General features: G+C 49.6%; 1 protein-coding gene across 1 annotated transcript in view; it reads right to left on the bottom strand.

Moving 5' to 3' along the window:
- Window positions 1–5499: 5499 nt before the first annotated feature.
- Window positions 5500–23219, bottom strand: part of LOC136675905 (transmembrane 4 L6 family member 1-like) — a 31206-nt gene continuing 13486 nt past the window's right edge. The window contains exon 5 of the mRNA XM_066652710.1: window positions 5500–5568. Within this exon, the coding sequence (XP_066508807.1) occupies window positions 5500–5568 (69 nt within the window). The remainder of the gene's footprint in view (window positions 5569–23219) is intronic.

Genomic DNA, 23219 nt, shown 5'->3' on the forward strand with positions numbered 1-23219 from the left:
AAGGACTCATTTTGAGGACAGAAGGGGGGAAGGGAAGGTTGGAGAGTTGGCTGAATAGATGTGCCAGGAAAGGATCTTTATATTGGAAGAGAAAAGATTATTCCCTCTAATCCCCTGTATGTAATTGGTAACTAGTTTATTTATTTGTTTATTTATTTATTTTTTCTTTTTCACGTTTCACTAAATAAAGCACCCTTGCACTGAAGGCGCTATTGTGGTTTGCCATCATTTAATTTATTTTATTATCCCATAACCTTGTCGAGACACACTACCCTCACCAGTGAGCAAGGTGTGACATATGGTGGCAGCGGTGGGATGGCAAGCCACAAGAAAGTGAATGTGCCAAAGACAAAGAGAATTGGATTGCGGTCACAGAAAGTGGTTCCAGTGAAAACAAAGTTACCTGCAACAGACTCGGCCACTGAGGACACCGATGAGCAGTGGGGCACAATGGACTCTGAGGAGGAGTACACAGCCCTGGGAGCCCGACCAAAAGCCCGGGATAGTCGTCCAGCTGATCCATTCAAGACCGCAGGGGTGTCTGAGCTAACCATACTGCTCGGCCAGTTTCTCTCCACTCAGCGAGATCGGGAGGAAAGGCTATTTCATGAGTTCCGTGAGCTGAGGACCAGCCTTGCAAAAACAACCCCAGAGCATGTCACTGTTGGGTCAGGGGATACAGCTGCAGTTGGGACACCGACTTCATTGTCTTTGAATGACCAGAGCCCCAGAATACCTCTTCCAACACCTGCACCGCGACGTTCACAAGTGTTTGATCTTCCGGAGTCTCAGGAGTCAGTCTCTCAACCACCACTGGTTACTACTCAGTCTATACCAGCAGAACCTAGCCAGAGGCCCAGAGAAATGTATCGGACTGAGCCAAAAATGCCTGTTTTTCAAGCTGGAGAAGATATGGAGAATTATCTCCTCCGCTTTGAAAGGCTGGCAAGAACCTGGGGATGGCCAAGGGACGAATGGGCTTGCCGACTTGTTCCATTGCTGACAGGCAAGGCCCTTGAAGCTTACACAGCCATGGATGAGGAGATGTCCAACTCATATCCTGATCTGAGGGAGGCACTGCTTGCCAAGTTTGACATATCTTCGGAAACCTATCGTCAGCGATTTAGGGCGAGGTTGATACCAGCAGGAGAAACACCAAAAGAGACTTATCACTGTCTGAAAGGACTTTATCGCCGCTGGGTTAAACCAGAGCTAAAAAGTAAGGAAGAGATCGGGGAGCTCATCATCCTGGAGCAGCTGTTACGGATCCTACCAACCGATGTCCGCACCTGGGTCCAGGAGCATGAGCCGGCAAACGGACTGACTGCTGCACAGTTGGCTCAACAATACCTGAATGCTCGACGAGGTTTGTCACGTTCCTCAGCAAATCCAGCAAGGGAACTAAAGCTTCCGGAGGGAAATATCCTTCCTTATGGGGAACAAGGCCAACCTAAAGATGTGCGAGATGGACAAAAAGCAAAAGGTATTCTGGTTTGTTTTTTTTGTCGCCAGCAAGGACATAAAGCATCTGTATGCCCTCTTAAGAAGCCTAAACTGTCTAATTACTGTTATGTGCCAAGAGAGGGAGATGTGGTCTTACAAGACAAAGATAAGACAGTGAAAAATCAATCTGGAGAAATGTCACTCAGTAGTTTGGGGAACTCCAAAGACATTTTAGTAGAGGTTAATGGTCAGCCTCTGCAGGCTTTGTTGGACACTGGGAGTGCTATGTCTTTGATAAAGGGGGAATTTTTGCCACCTAGCATGGTTGATTTTTCCAGACTAACAAAAATACAATGTGTACATGGTGAGGTAAAGGAATATCCCACAGCTGATATTACACTTGGGGTCTCGGACAATGTATTTCTATTGCGGGTGGGTGTGGTCAATGATTTGCCAAAAGATATGATAATTGGAAGGGACTTACCCGTGCTGTCCAAATTGCTGGGGGAGGTAGTGCGGTCCAAGGTTAATTTGTCCTGTGCAGTCTTGACACGTTCCCATACCAAAACAGGTATTGAGCCACTACCTTCTATGTCTGATAGCCTGTTTGAGGGTGGGACGAAGGGACCACGTAAGTCACGCCAGAAACGACGAATAGAGAAAGCACTGGGATCACCCGTACCCCCACTAAACACAACTAATCTTACCAGCACGAGCCAATGGCAGGTTCCCATAAACATAGCTGAGCTTCAGAGAAAGGATGCATCCCTGGCTCATTTATACAAGCAGGTGGGGGAAGAGAAAGGCAATGGGTCACTTAGTTGTAAAGACCGTTATGTTCTTGAGAACAACATTCTTTATTTGGCAGATTCACCTAACAACCGTTTGATTGTCCCCAGTAGCTGCCGACCTTTAGTCTTACATCTTGCACACACTATTCCATGGGCAGGCCACCTGGGTCAAAATAAAACCTACCTCAGGGTTAGCCACCGCTTTTTCTGGCCTTCTATGTATGCGGATGTCCAGGAATACTGTAGTTCATGCCCTGACTGCCAAAAAACCAGACACATTCGTCATTTTGACAGAGCACCTTTACAGCCCATGCCCATTATTTCAACACCATTTAAACGTATTGCAATGGATATCATAGGTCCCCTTGAGAAGAGCAGTTCTGGACACAGATACATATTGGTTGTTTGTGATTATGCCACCAGATTCCCAGAGGCATTTCCCCTACGCTCTATCACCACCCCTAAAATCATTACTGCCCTTGTGCAATTCTTTTCTAGAGTGGGATTCCCTCAGGAAATCCTCACTGATCAGGGCACAAATTTTACGTCACGTCTCATGTCACAGTTTTTTCAGCACCTGGGCATCACTGGAATTCACACCACACCCTATCATCCACAAACTGATGGTCTGGTTGAGAGGTTCAATCAAACCCTAAAGACCATGTTGAAAAAGTTTGTGTCTGACACTGGAAAGGACTGGGACAAATGGCTACCCTTCCTCCTCTTTGCATACCGTGAGGTACCCCAAGCTTCAACTGGGTTCTCGCCGTTTGAGCTTCTTTATGGATGGTCTGTTCAGGGACCCCTTGATCTCTTGCGCCACCAGTGGGAGAACAACCCTGAAGTTGGTAAAGAAAGCATTGTCAGCTTTGTCCTACAGATGAGAGATCGTCTGAAAGCCTATAGAGTAGAGGCCAGTCTGCACCTGGAGAAAGCCCAGTATAAACAGAAAACATGGTATGATCAAAAAGCCCATCTGCGTGAATTTAAACCTGGACAGAAGGTCCTTTTGCTACTTCCCACCTCCACCAACAAACTTCTGGCAAAATGGCAGGGGCCTTTTGAAGTCCTACGAAAGCAAGGGCCAGTGACCTATGAAGTACTGCATCCTGAAAAGGGAAAAAAATCACAAACATATCATGTTAACCTCTTGAGACAATGGAAGGAATGCACAGAACCCAAACTTGTCCTGATGGTCCAGCAAGTGGAAGAGGATGGTGAAGATGAGATTGATGAACTCTTATCGTGGAAGTCTTCACATAAGCCTACACTAGGCCATCTGACCCCTCTTCAACAAATAGATTTGAGGTGTGTATTTAATAGACATCCTTCCCTTTTCCAATCTAAGCCTGGGCGCACACATGTCACACAGCATAGTATTCATCTTAAAGACGACCATCCCATCCGACAGAGGCCTTATCGTGTACCAGAAAGACTTGTCGAACCTCTTAAGGCTGAGGTCCGCACTATGCTGGATCTGGGGGTCATTGAACCCTCAGATAGTGAGTGGTGTAGCCCAGTAGTGATTGTCCCTAAACCTGACGGAACCTTAAGGGTCTGTATTGATTTTAGAAAAATCAATTCTATTTCTAGGTTTGATGCATATCCCATGCCCCGAATTGATGATTTACTGGAGCGGCTTGGGCATGCTCAATTTATAACAACTCTCGACCTCTGCAAGGGTTACTGGCAGGTTCCGCTGTCGGAAGCATCTCGGGAATATACCGCGTTCAGCACTCCCCTGGGCCTCTTCCACTTTACTGTCATGCCTTTTGGGCTTCATGGGGCTCCCGCAACCTTTCAGCGGTTAATGGACCATGTTCTGAGAGGCTGTGAAGCTTACAGTTCAGCATATCTTGATGATGTCGTGATATTTAGCAACAACTGGAGTGACCACCTCAAGCATGTGGCAGAGGTCTTAGAACGAATTGACAGAGCTGGCTTGACACTCAATGTGGACAAATGTGAATGGGGTCAGGTGGAGACTCGGTACTTGGGATACCGCCTTGGAAGAGGTCTAATACAACCACAGGTTGACAAGGTGGAAGCTATTAGAAGTAGTCCCCGACCTCACACCAAAAAACAAGTGCGGTCTTTCCTTGGCTTGGTTGGATGGTATCGTAGGTTTATTCCACAGTTTGCCACCATTGCTGCCCCACTGACCGAATTGACCCTCAAATCTGTAAAGAATCCAGTCCGATGGACGGAGGATTGTGAGAGGTCATTCACAGTCTTGAAAAATGCTTTGTGTTCCAAGCCCGTTCTAATCAGCCCAGATTTTTCCAAGCCATTTACAGTACAGGTTGATGCTTCAGCTGTTGGAATTGGAGCAGTCTTATTACAAGGTACTAACGAACAGGAACAACCAGTGTTGTACCTTAGTCGTAAGCTGTTACCAAGAGAGACAAGATATTCCACTGTGGAAAAAGAGGCTCTTGCAATAAAATGGGCTTTGGAAAGTCTCCGTTATTATCTGCTGGGAAGACAATTTATGTTAGTAACTGATCACAGAGCTCTGACATGGATAAATTCAATGAAAGACAATAACTCACGCATTACCAGGTGGTACCTGGCCTTGCAACCCTTTGCTTTTCAAGTCTGTCATAAGCCTGGACGTCAGAACATTATGGCTGATTACCTTTCTCGTTTGCCCACCTTGGTCAAACCAGAGGAGGTGGTGGGTGATGTGACAGAACGGACAATACAAGACCACTAGATAAATATTTCTGTTCCCCTCTTATTCCTCATAGCCCTTTCTGTCCCTGTTTTATCTCCCAGTAGCCCACACATACATTATTCTTTTTCAATTTTACATCCATATTGCTAGCTAGGTAAACAAATCTCACCCTTTCAGTTAAAAATATACTACTGAGTGGTAAAACAGATATTTCATACTTACATAGGACTTACTGCACCTTCCTGTTCAAAAAAAGGCCCAAACTGAGTTTTAGGTGTCCTTAAATAGTGCCTGAGCAAATTCAGACCTGCCTGTTGGAGCCAGGTTGGGTTGGTCCATTTGAGTGAGGGGGGGATTGTATGATTGGAAATATTTTTCTTTTATTTTCATTTTAGATTTAACCATGTTCATGATGTGTGTTTGTAGTTTGATTACTATCAAGTAGTCACTTTTTGAACAAGGGTTTTGCAGAGTACAATTGCATGTTTGTTTGTTTGTTTTTTCTTTGATTGTAGCTGTCTCCCCCTGTAGAAGAGGAGGAGTGGTACATGCTGAATTAGTTAAGCCACTAGGAGTCTATATAAGGACTCATTTTGAGGACAGAAGGGGGAAAGGGAAGGTTGGAGAGTTGGCTGAATAGATGTGCCAGGAAAGGATCTTTATATTGGAAGAGAAAAGATTATTCCCTCTAATCCCCTGTATGTAATTGGTAACTAGTTTATTTATTTGTTTATTTATTTATTTTTTCTTTTTCACGTTTCACTAAATAAAGCACCCTTGCACTGAAGGCGCTATTGTGGTTTGCCATCATTTAATTTATTTTATTATCCCATAACCTTGTCGAGACACACTACCCTCACCAGTGAGCAAGGTGTGACACACACACAGACGATCAAAGCACACTCACTCACACAGACGATCAACGCTCGCTCACTCACACAGACGATCAACGCTCGCTCACTCACACAAACGATCAACGCTCGCTCACTCACACAGATGATCAACGCTCGCTCACTCACACAGATGATCAACGCTCACTCACTCACACAGACGATCAATGCACACTCACTCACACAGACGATCACCGCACACTCACTCACACAGACGATCACCGCACACTCACTCACAGACGATCAACGCACACTCACTCACACAGACGATCAACGCACTCTCACTCACACAGACGATCAACGCACTCTCACTCACACAGACGATCAACGCACACTCACACACAGACGATCAACGCACACTCACACAGACGATCAACGCACACTCACTCACAGACGATCGACGCTCACTCACTCACGCAGACGATCAACGCACACTCACTCACACAGACGATCAACGCACACTCACTCACGCAGACGATCGACTCACACTCACTCACACAGACGATCATGGACACTCACACACACACACACACAGACGATCGACTCGCACTCACTCACACAGACGATCGACTCACACTCACTCACACAGACGATCGACTCACACTCACTCACACAGACGATCGACACACACTCACTCACACACAGACAATCAACGCACACTCACACACACAGACGATCGACGCACGCACACTCACACACAGGCGATCAATGCACACTCACTCACACAGACGATCAACGCACACTCACACACACACACAGATGATCAACACACACTCACACACAGACGATCAACACACACTCACTCACACAGACGATCAACGCACACTCACACTCACACAGACGATAAACGCACACCCACTCACACACAGATGATCAACGCACACTCACATGCACACAGACGATCAACACACACTCACACACAGGCGAACAACGCACACTCACACACAGGCGATCAACGCACACTCACTCACACACAGGCGATCAACACACACTCACACACAGGCGATCAACGCACACTCACTCACACACAGGCGATCAACACACTCACACACAGACGATCAACGCACACTCACACAGACGATCAACGCTCGCTCACTCACACAGACGATCAACGCTCGCTCACTCACACAGACGATCAACGCTCGCTCACTCACATAGACGATCAACGCTCACTCACTCACACAGATGATCAACGCACACTCACACACACACAGACGATCAACGCACACTCACTCACGCAGACGATCGACTCACACTCACTCACACAGACGATCAACGGACACTCACACACTCACTCACACAGACGATCGACTCGCACTCACTCACACAGACGATCGACTCACACTCACTCACACAGACGATCGACTCACACTCACTCACACAGACGATCAACGCACACTCACACACACAGACGATCGACGCACGCACACTCACACACAGACGATCAATGCACACTCACTCACACAGACGATCAACGCACACTCTCACACACACAGATGATCAACACACACTCACACACACACAGACGATCAACGCACACTCACTCACACAGACGATCAACGCACACTCACACTCACACAGACGATAAACGCACACCCACTCACACACAGATGATCAACGCACACTCACATGCACACAGACGATCAACACACACTCATACACAGGCGATCAACGCACACTCTCTCACACATAGGCGATCAACACACACTCACACACAGACGATCAACGCTCACTCACACACAGACGATAAACGCACACCCACTCACACAGAGACGATAAACGCAAACTCACACAGACGATCAACGCACACTCACTCACACAGACGATCAACGCACACTCACTCACACAGACGATCAACGCACACTCACTCACACGCAGACGATCAACGCACACTCACACACACACAGACGATTGACTCACACTCACTCACACAGACGATCAACGGACACTCACACACACACACACACACAGACGATCAACGGACACTCACACACACACAGACGATCAACTCGCACTCACACACACAGACGATCGACTCACACTCACTCACACAGACGATCAACGGACACTCACACACACACACACAAACGATCGACTCGCACTCACTCACCCAGAAGATCGACTCACACTCACTCACACACAGACGATCAAAGCACACTCACTCACACAGACGATCAACGCACACTCACACACACAAACGATCAACGCACGCACACTCACACACAGACGATCAACGCACACTCACTCACACACAGACGAACAACGCACACTAACTCACACAGACTATAAATGCACACTCACTCACACAGACGATCAACGCTCACACAGACTATCGACACACACTCACTCACACAGACGATCAACGCACACTCACACTCACACAGACGATAAACGCACACCCACTCACACACAGATGATCAACGCACACTCACATGCACACAGACGATCAACACACACTCACACACAGGCGAACAACGCACACTCACACACAGGCGATCAACGCACACTCACTCACACACAGGCGATCAACGCACACTCACACACAGGCGATCAACGCACACTCACTCACACACAGGCGATCAACACACACTCACACACAGACGATCAACGCTCACTCACACAGACGATCAACGCTCGCTCACTCACACAGACGATCAACGCTCGCTCACTCACACACAGACGATCAACGCACACTCACTCACGCAGACGATCGATTCACACTCACTCACACAGACGATCAACGGACACTCACACACACACACACACAGACGATCGACTCACACTCACTCACACAGACAATCGACTCACACTCACTCACACAGACGATTGACGCACACTCACTCACACACAGACGATCAACGCACACTCACACACACAGACGATCGACGCACGCACACTCACACACAGGCGATCAATGCACACTCACTCACACAGACGATCAACGCACACTCACACACACACACACAGATGATCAACACACACTCACACACACACAGACGATCAACGCACACTCACTCACACAGACGATCAACGCACACTCACACTCACACAGATGATAAACGCACACCCACTCACACACAGATGATCAACGCACACTCACATGCACACAGACGATCAACACACACTCATACACAGGCGATCAATGCAAACTCACTCACACATAGGCGATCAACACACACTCACACACAGACGATAAACGCACACCCACTCACACAGAGACGATAAACGCACACTCACACAGACGATCAACGCACACTCACTCACAAAGACGATCAACGCACACTCACTCACACAGACGATCAACGCACACTCACTCACACGCAGACAATCAACGCACACTCACACGCACACACACAGACGATTGACTCACACTCACTCACACAGACGATCAACGGACACTCACACACACACACACACACACACAGACGATTGACTCACACTCACTCACACAGACGATCAACGGACACTCACACACACACACAAACAATCGACTCGCACTCACTCACCCAGACGATCGACTCACACTCACTCACACACAGACGATCAAAGCACACTCACTCACACAGACGATCAACGCACACTCACACACACAAACGATTAACGCACGCACACTCACTCACACAGACGATCAACGCACACTCACTCACACAGACGATCAACGCACACTCACTCACACAGACGATCAACGCACACTCACTCACACAGGCGATCAACGCACACTCACACATAGACGATCAACGCACACTCACACAGACTATAAATGCACACTCACTCACACAGACGATCAACGCTCACTCACTCACACAGACGATCGACGCACACACAGACTATCGACACACACTCACTCACACACAGACAATCGACGCACACACAGACGATCAACGCACACTCACTCACAGTCGTTCAGCGCACACTCACACACAGATGATCAACGCACACTCACACACAGAAGATCTACGCACACTCACTCACACAAAGACGATCAACTCACACACAGACGACCAACGCACACTTACTCACACAATCAACGCACACTTACTCACACTGACAATCAACGCACACTTACTCACACAGGCAATCAACGCACACTCACTCACACACAGACTATCAACGCACACTCACTCACAGACAGACTATCAACGCACACTCACTCACACTCGATCAACACACACTCACACACACACAATTTGTAATTACACAGCAAATCATCAAACCTCTGGAATGTCTTCACCACAGTGCACCCTGCCGTCCCCTCCCCCGATCAAACACTCCCTCCCTTCCCCAGATCAGCACACCAAATTCCTGGGTGTGCACATCACACTCACACACACAGACTATCAACACACACTCACACACAGACAATCAACGCACACTCAGTCACACAGACGATCAACGCACACTCACACACAGACGATCGACGCACATTCACTCACACAGATGATCAACGCACACTCACATGCACACAGACGATCAACACACATTAACACACAGGCGATCAACGCACACTCACTCACAGACGATCGACGCTCACTCACTCACGCAGACGATCAACGCACACTCACTCACACAGACGATCAACGCACACTCACTCACGCAGACGATCGACTCACACTCACTCACACAGACGATCAACGGACACTCACACACACACACACAGACGATTGACTCGCACTCACTCACAGAGACGATCGACTCACACTCACTGACACAGACGATCGACGCACACTCACTCACACACAGACGATCAACGCACACTCACACACACAGATGATCGACGCACACTCACTCACACACAGGCGATCAATGCACACTCACTCACACAGACGATCAACGCACACTCACACACACACACAGATGATCAACACACACTCACATACACACAGATGATCAACGCACACTCACACACAGACGATAAACGCACACCCACTCACACACAGATGATCAACGCACACTCACTCACACAGACGATCAACGCTCACTCACTCACACAGACGATCGACGCACACACAGACTATCGACACACTCACTCACACACAGACAATCGACGCACACACAGACGATCAACGCACACTCACTCACAGTCGTTCAGCGCACACTCACACACAGATGAACAACGCACACTCACACACAGAAGATCTACGCACACTCACTCACACACAGGCGATCAACACACACTCACACACAGGCGATCAACGCACACTCACTCACACACAGGCGATCAACGCTCACTCACACAGACGATCAACGCTCGCTCACTCACATAGACGATCAACGCTCACTCACTCACACAGATGATCAACGCACACTCACTCACACACAGATGATCAACGCACACTCACTCACAAAGACGATCAACGCACACTCACTCACACAGACGATCAACGCACACTCACTCACACGCAGACGATCAACGCACACTCACACTCACTCACACAGACGATCAACGGACACTCACACACACACACACACACACACACAGACGATCAACTCGCACTCACTCACCCAGACGATCGACTCACACTCACTCACACACAGACGATCAAAGCACACTCACTCACACAGACGATCAACGCACACTCACACACACAAACGATCAACGCACACTCACACACACAAACGATCAACGCACACTCACACAGACTATAAACGCACACTCACTCACACAGACGATCAATGCTCACTCACTCACACAGACGATCGACGCACACACAGACTATCGACACACACTCACTCACTCACACACAGACACTCGTTCAGCGCACACTCACACACAGATGATCAACGCACACTCACACACAGAAGATCTACGCACACTCACTCACACAAAGACGATCAACTCACACACAGACGACCAACGCACACTTACTCACACAATCAACGCACACTTACTCACACTGACAATCAACGCACACTTACTCACACAGGCAATCAACGCACACTCACTCACACACAGACTATCAACGCACACTCACTCACAGACAGACTATCAACGCACACTCACTCACACTCGATCAACACACACTCACACACACACAATTTGTAATTACACAGCAAATCATCAAACCTCTGGAATGTCTTCACCACAGTGCACCCTGTCGTCCCCTCCCCCGATCAAACACTCCCTCCCTTCCCCAGATCAGCACACCAAATTCCTGGGTGTGCACATCACACTCACACACACAGACTATCAACACACACTCACACACAGACAATCAACGCACACTCAGTCACACAGACGATCAACGCACACTCACACACAGACGATCGACGCACATTCACTCACACAGATGATCAACGCACACTCACATGCACACAGACGATCAACACACACTAACACACAGGCGATCAACGCACACTCACTCACAGACGATCGACGCTCACTCACTCACGCAGACGATCAACGCACACTCACTCACACAGACGATCAACGCACACTCACTCACGCAGACGATCGACTCACACTCACTCACACAGACGATCAACGGACACTCACACACACACACACACACAGACGATTGACTCGCACTCACTCACACAGACGATCGACTCACACTCACTGACACAGACGATCGGCGCACACTCACTCACACACAGACGATCAACGCACACTCACACACACAGATGATCGACGCACACTCACTCACACACAGGCGATCAATGCACACTTACTCACACAGATGATCAACGCACACTCACACACACACACAGATGATCAACACACACTCACACACACACAGATGATCAACCCACACTCACACACAGAGACGATCGACGCACACTCACTCACACACAGACAATCAATGCACACTCACTTACACACAGACGATAAACGCACAATCACACACAGGCGATCAATGCACACTCACTCACACAGACGATCAACGCACACTCACACATATATGAGCAATGCAAACTCACTCACACACAGACGATCGATGCACACTCACTCTCACACAGACGATAAACGCACACCCACTCACACACAGATGATCAACGCACACTCACATGCACACAGACGATCAACACACACTCACACACAGGCGATCAACGCACACTCACTCACACACAGGCGATCAACACACACTCACACACAGACGATCAACGCTCACTCACACAGACGATCAACGCTCGCTCACTCACACAGACGATCAACGCTCGCTCACTCACACAGACGATCAACGCTCGCTCACTCACACAGACGATCAACGCTCACTCACACAGACGATCAACGCTCGCTCACTCACACAGATGATCAACGCTCACTCACTCACACAGATGATCAACGCACACTCACTCACACACAGACGATCAACGCACACTCACTCACAAAGACGATCAACGCACATTCACTCACACAGACGATCAACGCACACTCACACAGACGATCAACGCACACTCACTCACACGCAGACGATCAACGCACACTCACACACACACACAGACGATTGACTCACACTCACTCACACAGACGATCAACGGACACTCACACACACACACACACACACACACATACAGACGATCAACGGACACTCACACACACACAGACGATCGACTCGCACTCACTCACACAGACGATCAAGGCACACTCACTCACACGCAGATGATCAACGCACACTCACACACACACACAGACGATCGACTCACACTTACTCACACAGACGATCAACGGACACTCACACACACACACACAAACGATCGACTCGCACTCACTCACCCAGACGATCGACTCACACTCACTCACACACAGACGATCAACGCACACTCACTCACACAGACGATCAACGCACACTCACTCACACAAACAATCAACGCACGCACACTCACACACAGACGATCAACGCACACTCACACACAGACGATCAACGCACACTCACACACAGACGATCAACGCACACTCACACAGACTATCAACACACACTCACTCACACAGACGATCAACGCTCACTCACTCACACAGACGATCGACGCACACACAGACTATCGACACACACTCACTCACAGTCGTTCAGCGCACACTCACACACAGATGATCAACGCACACACACACACAGACGATCGACTCACACTTACTCACACAGACGATCAACGGACACTCACACACACACACACAAACGATCGACTCGCACTCACTTACCCAGACGATCGACTCACACTCACTCACACACAGACGATCAACGCACACTCACTCACACAGACCATCAACGCACACTCACTCACACAAACGATCAACGCACGCACACTCACACACAGACGATCAACGCACACTCTCACACAGACGATCAACGCACACTCACACAGACGATCAACGCACACTCACACAGACTATCAACACACACTCACTCACACAGACGATCAACGCTCACTCACTCACACAGACGATCGACGCACACACAGACTATCGACACACACTCACTCACAGTCGTTCAGCGCACACTCACACACAGATGATCAACGCACACTCACACACAGACGATCTACGCACACTCACTCACACAAAGACGATCAACTCACACACAGACGACCAACGCACACTTACTCACACTGACAATCAACGCACACTTACTCACACTGACAATCAACGCACATTCACTCACACACAGACTATCAACGCACACTCACTCACAGACAGACTATCAACGCACACTCACTCACACTCGATCAACACACACTCACACACACACAATTTGTAATTACACAGCAAATCATCAAACCTCTGGAATGTCTTCACCACAGTGCACCCTGCCGTCCCCTCCCCCGATCAAACACTCCCTCCCTTCCCCAGATCAGCACACCAAATTCCTGGGTGTGCACATCACACTCACACACACAGACTATCAACACACACTCACACACAGACAATCAACGCACACTCAGTCACACAGACGATCAACGCACACTCACACACAGACGATCGACGCACACTCACTCACACAGATGATCAACGCACACTCACATGCACACAGACGATCAACACACACTCACACACAGGCGATCAACGCACACTCACTCACACATAGGCGATCAACACACACTCACACACAGACGATCAACGCTCGCTCACTCACACAGACGATCAACGCTCGCTCACTCACACAGACGATCAACGCTCGCTCACTCACACAGACGATCAACGCTCGCTCACTCACACAGACGATCAACGCTCGCTCACTCACACAGACGATCAACGCTCAGTCACTCACACAGACGATCAATGCACACTCACTCACACACAGACGATCAATGCACACTCACTCACACAGACGATCACCGCACACTCACTCATACAGATGATCAACGCACACTCACACACAGACGATCAACGCACACTCACACAGACTATCAACACACACTCACTCACACAGACGATCAACGCTCGCTCACTCACACAGACGATCAACGCTCGCTCACTCACACAGACGATCAACGCTCAGTCACTCACACAGACGATCAATGCACACTCACTCACACACAGACGATCAATGCACACTCACTCACACAGACGATCACCGCACACTCACTCATACAGATGATCAACGCACACTCACACACAGACGATCAACGCACACTCACTCACACAGACGATCAACGCACACTCACACAGACGATCAACGCACACTCACACAGACGATCAACGCACACTCACTCACAGATGATCGACGCTCACTCACTCATGCAGACGATCAACGCACACTCACTCACACAGACGATCAACGCACACTCACTCACGCAGACGATCGACTCACACTCACTCACACAGACGATCAACGCACACTCACACACACAGACGATCGATGCACGCACACTCACACACAGGGGATCAATGCACACTCACTCACACAGACGATCAACGCACACTCACACACACACACACAGATGATCAACACACACTCACACACAGACGATCAACGCACACTCACTCACACAGACGATCAACGCACACTCACACTCACACAGACGATAAACGCACACCCACTCACACACAGATGATCAACGCACACTCACACACAGGCGATCAACGCACACTCACACACAGGCGATCAACGCACACTCACTCACACACAGACGATCGACGCACACTCACTCACACAGATGATCAACGCACACTCACATGCACACAGACGATCAACACACACTCACACACAGGCGATCAACGCACACTCACTCACACATAGGCGATCAACACACACTCACACACAGACGATCAACGCTCGCTCACTCACACAGACGATCAACGCTCAGTCACTCACACAGACGATCAATGCACACTCACTCACACACAGACGATCAATGCACACTCACTCACACAGACGATCAACGCACACTCACACACAGACGATCAACGCACACTCACACACAGACGATCAACGCACACTCACTCACACAGACGATCAACGCACACTCACACACAGACGATCAACGCACACTCACACACAGACGATCAACGCACACTCACACAGACGATCGACGCACACTCACTCACAGACGATCGACGCACACTCACTCACAGACGATCGACGCTCACTCACTCACAGACGATCGACGCTCACTCACTCATGCAGACGATCAACGCACACTCACTCACACAGACGATCAACGCACACTCACTCACGCAGACGATCAACGCACACTCACTCACACAGACGATCAACGCACACTCACACATACAGACGATCGATGCACGCACACTCACACACAGGGGATCAATGCACACTCACTCACACAGACGATCAACGCACACTCACACACACACACAGATGATCAACACACACTCACACACAGATGATCAACACACACTCACACACAGACGATCAACGCACACTCACTCACACAGACGATCAACGCACACTCACACTCACACAGACGATAAACGCACACCCACTCACACACAGATGATCAACGCACACTCACATGCACACAGACGATCAACACACACTCACACACAGGCAATCAACGCACACTCACACACAGGCGATCAACGCACACTCACTTACACACAGGCGATCAACACACACTCACACACAGGTGATCAACGCACACTCACTCACACACAGGCGATCAACACACACTCACACACAGACGATCAACGCACACTCACACACAGACGATCAACGCACACTCACACAGACGATCAACGCACACTCACACAGACTATCAACACACACTCACTCACACAGACGATCAACGCTCACTCACTCACGCAGACGATCAACGCACACTCACTCACACAGACGATCAACGCACACTCACTCACGCAGACGATCGACTCACACTCACTCACACAGACGATCAACGGACACTCACACACACACACACACACACAGACGATTGACTCGCACTCACTCACACAGACGATCGACTCACACTCACTGACACAGACGATCGGCGCACACTCACTCACACACAGACGATCAACGCACACTCACACACACAGATGATCGACGCACACTCACTCACACACAGGCGATCAATGCACACTCACTCACACAGATGATCAACGCACACTCACACACACACACAGATGATCAACACACACTCACACACACACAGATGATCAACCCACACTCACACACAGAGACGATCGACGCACACTCACTCACACACAGACAATCAATGCACACTCACTTACACACAGACGATAAACGCACAATCACACACAGGCGATCAATGCACACTCACTCACACAGACGATCAACGCACACTCACACATATATGAGCAATGCAAACTCACTCACACACAGACGATCGATGCACACTCACTCTCACACAGACGATAAACGCACACCCACTCACACACAGATGATCAACGCACACTCACATGCACACAGACGATCAACACACACTCACACACAGGCGATCAACGCACACTCACTCACACACAGGCGATCAACACACACTCACACACAGACGATCAACGCTCACTCACACAGACGATCAACGCTCACTCACACAGACGATCAACGCTCGCTCACTCACACAGACGATCAACGCTCGCTCACTCACACAGACGATCAACGCTCGCTCACTCACACAGACGATCAACGCTCACTCACACAGACGATCAACGCTCGCTCACTCACATAGACGATCAACGCTCACTCACTCACACAGATGATCAACGCTCACTCACTCACACAGATGATCAACGCACACTCACTCACACACAGACGATCAACGCACACTCACTCACAAAGACGATCAACGCACACTCACTCACACAGACGATCAACGCACACTCACACAGAAGATCAACGCACACTCACTCACACGCAGACGATTGACTCACACTCACTCACACAGACGATCAACGGACACTCACACACACACACACACACACATACAGACGATCAACGGACACTCACACACACACAGACGATCGACTCGCACTCACTCACACAGACGATCAAGGCACACTCACTCACACGCAGATGATCAACGCACACTCACACACACACACAGACGATCGACTCACACTTACTCACACAGACGATCAACGGACACTCACACACACACACACAAACGATCGACTCGCACTCACTCACCCAGACGATCGACTCACACTCACTCACACACAGACGATCAACGCACACTCACTCACACAGACGATCAACGCACACTCACTCACACAAACGATCAACGCACGCACACTCACACACAGACGATCAACGCACACTCACACACAGACGATCAACGCACACTCACACACAGACGATCAACGCACACTCACACAGACTATCAACACACACTCACTCACACAGACGATCAACGCTCAATCATCTCCCACAGACGATCAACGCTCGCTCACTCACACAGACGATCAACGCTCAGTCACTCACACAGACGATCAATGCACACTCACTCACACACAGACGATCAATGCACACTCACTCACACAGACGATCACCGCACACTCACTCATACAGATGATCAACGCACACTCACACACAGACGATCAACGCACACTCACTCACACAGACGATCAACGCACACTCACATGCACACAGACGATCAACACACACTCACACACAGGCAATCAACGCACACTCACACACAGGCGATCAACGCACACTCACTCACACACAGACGATCGACGCACACTCACTCACACAGATGATCAACGCACACTCACATGCACACAGACGATCAACACACACTCACACACAGGCGATCAACGCACACTCACTCACACAGACGATCAACGCACACTCACACACAGACGATCAACGCACACTCACACAGACGATCAACGCACACTCACTCACAGACGATCGACGCTCACTCACTCATGCAGACGATCAACGCACACTCACTCACACAGACGATCAACGCACACTCACTCACGCAGACAATCGACTCACACTCACTCACACAGACGATCGATGCACGCACACTCACACACAGGGGATCAATGCACACTCACTCACACAGACGATCAACGCACACTCACACACACACACAGATGATCAACACACACTCACACACAGATGATCAACACACACTCACACACAGACGATCAACGCACACTCACTCACACAGACGATCAACGCACACTCACACAGACGATAAACGCACACCCACTCACACACAGATGATCAACGCACACTCACATGCACACAGACGATCAACACACACTCACACACAGGCAATCAACGCACACTCACACACAGGCGATCAACGCACACTCACTTACACACAGGCGATCAACACACACTCACACACAGGTGATCAACGCACACTCACTCACACACAGGCGATCAACACACACTCACACACAGACGATCAACGCACACTCACACACAGACGATCAACGCACACTCACACAGACTATCAACACACACTCACTCACACAGACGATCAACGCTCACTCACTCACGCAGACGATCAACGCACACTCACTCACACAGACGATCAACGCACACTCACTCACGCAGACGATCGACTCACACTCACTCACACAGACGATCAACGGACACTCACACACACACACACACACAGACGATTGACTCGCACTCACTCACACAGACGATCGACTCACACTCACTGACACAGACGATCGGCGCACACTCACTCACACACAGACGATCAACGCACACTCACACACACAGATGATCGACGCACACTCACTCACACACAGGCGATCAATGCACACTCACTCACACAGATGATCAACGCACACTCACACACACACACAGATGATCAACACACACTCACACACACACAGATGATCAACCCACACTCACACACAGAGACGATCGACGCACACTCACTCACACACAGACAATCAATGCACACTCACATACACACAGACGATAAACGCACAATCACACACAGGCGATCAATGCACACTCACTCACACAGACGATCAACGCACACTCACACATATATGAGCAATGCAAACTCACTCACACACAGACGATCGATGCACACTCACTCTCACACAGACGATAAACGCACACCCACTCACACACAGATGATCAACGCACACTCACATGCACACAGACGATCAACACACACTCACACACAGGCGATCAACGCACACTCACTCACACACAGGCGATCAACACACACTCACACACAGACGATCAACGCTCACTCACACAGACGATCAACGCTCGCTCACTCACACAGACGATCAACGCTCGCTCACTCACACAGACGATCAACGCTCGCTCACTCACACAGACGATCAACGCTCACTCACACAGACGATCAACGCTCGCTCACTCACATAGACGATCAACGCTCACTCACTCACACAGATGATCAACGCTCACTCACTCACACAGATGATCAACGCACACTCACTCACACACAGACGATCAACGCACACTCACTCACAAAGACGATCAACGCACACTCACTCACACAGACGATCAACGCACACTCACACAGAAGATCAACGCACACTCACTCACACGCAGACGATCAACGCACACTCACACACACACACAGACGACTGACTCACACTCACTCACACAGACGATCAACGGACACTCACACACACACACACACACACACATACAGACGATCAACGGACACTCACACACACACAGACGATCGACTCGCACTCACTCACACAGACGATCAAGGCACACTCACTCACACGCAGAAGATCAACGCACACTCACACACACACACAGACGATCTACTCACACTTACTCACACAGACGATCAACGGACACTCACACACACACACACAAACGATCGACTCGCACTCACTCACCCAGACGATCGACTCACACTCACTCACACACAGACGATCAACGCACACTCACTCACACAGACGATCAACGCACACTCACTCACACAAACGATCAACGCACGCACACTCACACACAGACGATCAACGCACACTCACACACAGACGATCAACGCACACTCACACACAGACGATCAACGCACACTCACACAGACTATCAACACACACTCACTCACACAGACGATCAACGCTCACTCACTCACACAGACGATCAACGCTCGCTCACTCACACAGACGATCAACGCTCAGTCACTCACACAGACGATCAATGCACACTCACTCACACACAGACGATCAATGCACACTCACTCACACAGACGATCACCGCACACTCACTCATACAGATGATCAACGCACACTCACACACAGACGATCAACGCACACTCACTCACACAGACGATCAACGCACACTCACACACAGACGATCAACGCACACTCACACAGACGATCAACGCACACTCACTCACAGATGATCGACGCTCACTCACTCATGCAGACGATCAACGCACACTCACTCACACAGACGATCAACGCACACTCACTCACGCAGACGATCGACTCACACTCACTCACACAGACGATCAACGCACACTCACACACACAGACGATCGATGCACGCACACTCACACACAGGGGATCAATGCACACTCACTCACACAGACGATCAACGCACACTCACACACACACACACAGATGATCAACACACACTCACACACAGACGATCAACGCACACTCACTCACACAGACGATCAACGCACACTCACACTCACACAGACGATAAACGCACACCCACTCACACACAGATGATCAACGCACACTCACATGCACACAGACGATCAACACACACTCACACACAGGCAATCAACGCACACTCACACACAGGCGATCAACGCACACTCACTCACACACAGACGATCGACGCACACTCACTCACACAGATGATCAACGCACACTCACATGCACACAGACGATCAACACACACTCACACACAGGCGATCAACGCACACTCACTCACACAGACGATCAACGCTCGCTCACTCACACAGACGATCAACGCTCAGTCACTCACACAGACGATCAATGCACACTCACTCACACACAGACGATCAATGCACACTCACTCACACAGACGATCACCGCACACTCACTCACACAGACGATCAACGCACACTCACACACAGACGATCAACGCACACTCACTCACACAGACGATCAACGCACACTCACACACAGACGATCAACGCACACTCACACAGACGATCAACGCACACTCACTCACAGACGATCGACGCTCACTCACTCATGCAGACGATCAACGCACACTCACTCACACAGACGATCAACGCACACTCACTCATGCAGACGATCGACTCACACTCACTCACACAGACGATCAACGCACACTCACACACACAGACGATCGATGCACGCACACTCACACACAGGGGATCAATGCACACTCACTCACACAGACGATCAACGCACACTCACACACACACACAGATGATCAACACACACTCACACACAGATGATCAACACACACTCACACACAGACGATCAACGCACACTCACTCACACAGACGATCAACGCACACTCACACTCACACAGACGATAAACGCACACCCACTCACACACAGATGATCAACGCACACTCAGATGCACACAGACGATCAACACACACTCACACACAGGCAATCAACGCACACTCACACACAGGCGATCAACGCACACTCACTTACACACAGGCGATCAACACACACTCACACACAGGTGATCAACGCACACTCACTCACACACAGGCGATCAACACACACTCACACACAGACGATCAACGCTCACTCACACAGACGATCAACACTCGCTCACTCACATAGACGATCAACGCTCACTCACTCACACAGACGATCAACGGTCGCTCACTCACACAGACGATCAACGGTCGCTCACTCACATAGACGATCAACGCTCACTCACTCACACAGATGATCAACGCACACTCACTCACACACAGACGATCAACGCACACTCACTCACGCAGACGATCGACTCACACTCACTCACACAGACGATCAACGGACACTCACACACACACACACACACAGACGATCGACTCGCACTCACTCACACAGACGATCGACTCACACTCACTCACACAGACGAT

This window comes from Hoplias malabaricus, chromosome 2 (genome assembly GCF_029633855.1).
Source record: "Hoplias malabaricus isolate fHopMal1 chromosome 2, fHopMal1.hap1, whole genome shotgun sequence".
Lineage (NCBI taxonomy): Eukaryota > Metazoa > Chordata > Actinopteri > Characiformes > Erythrinidae > Hoplias > Hoplias malabaricus.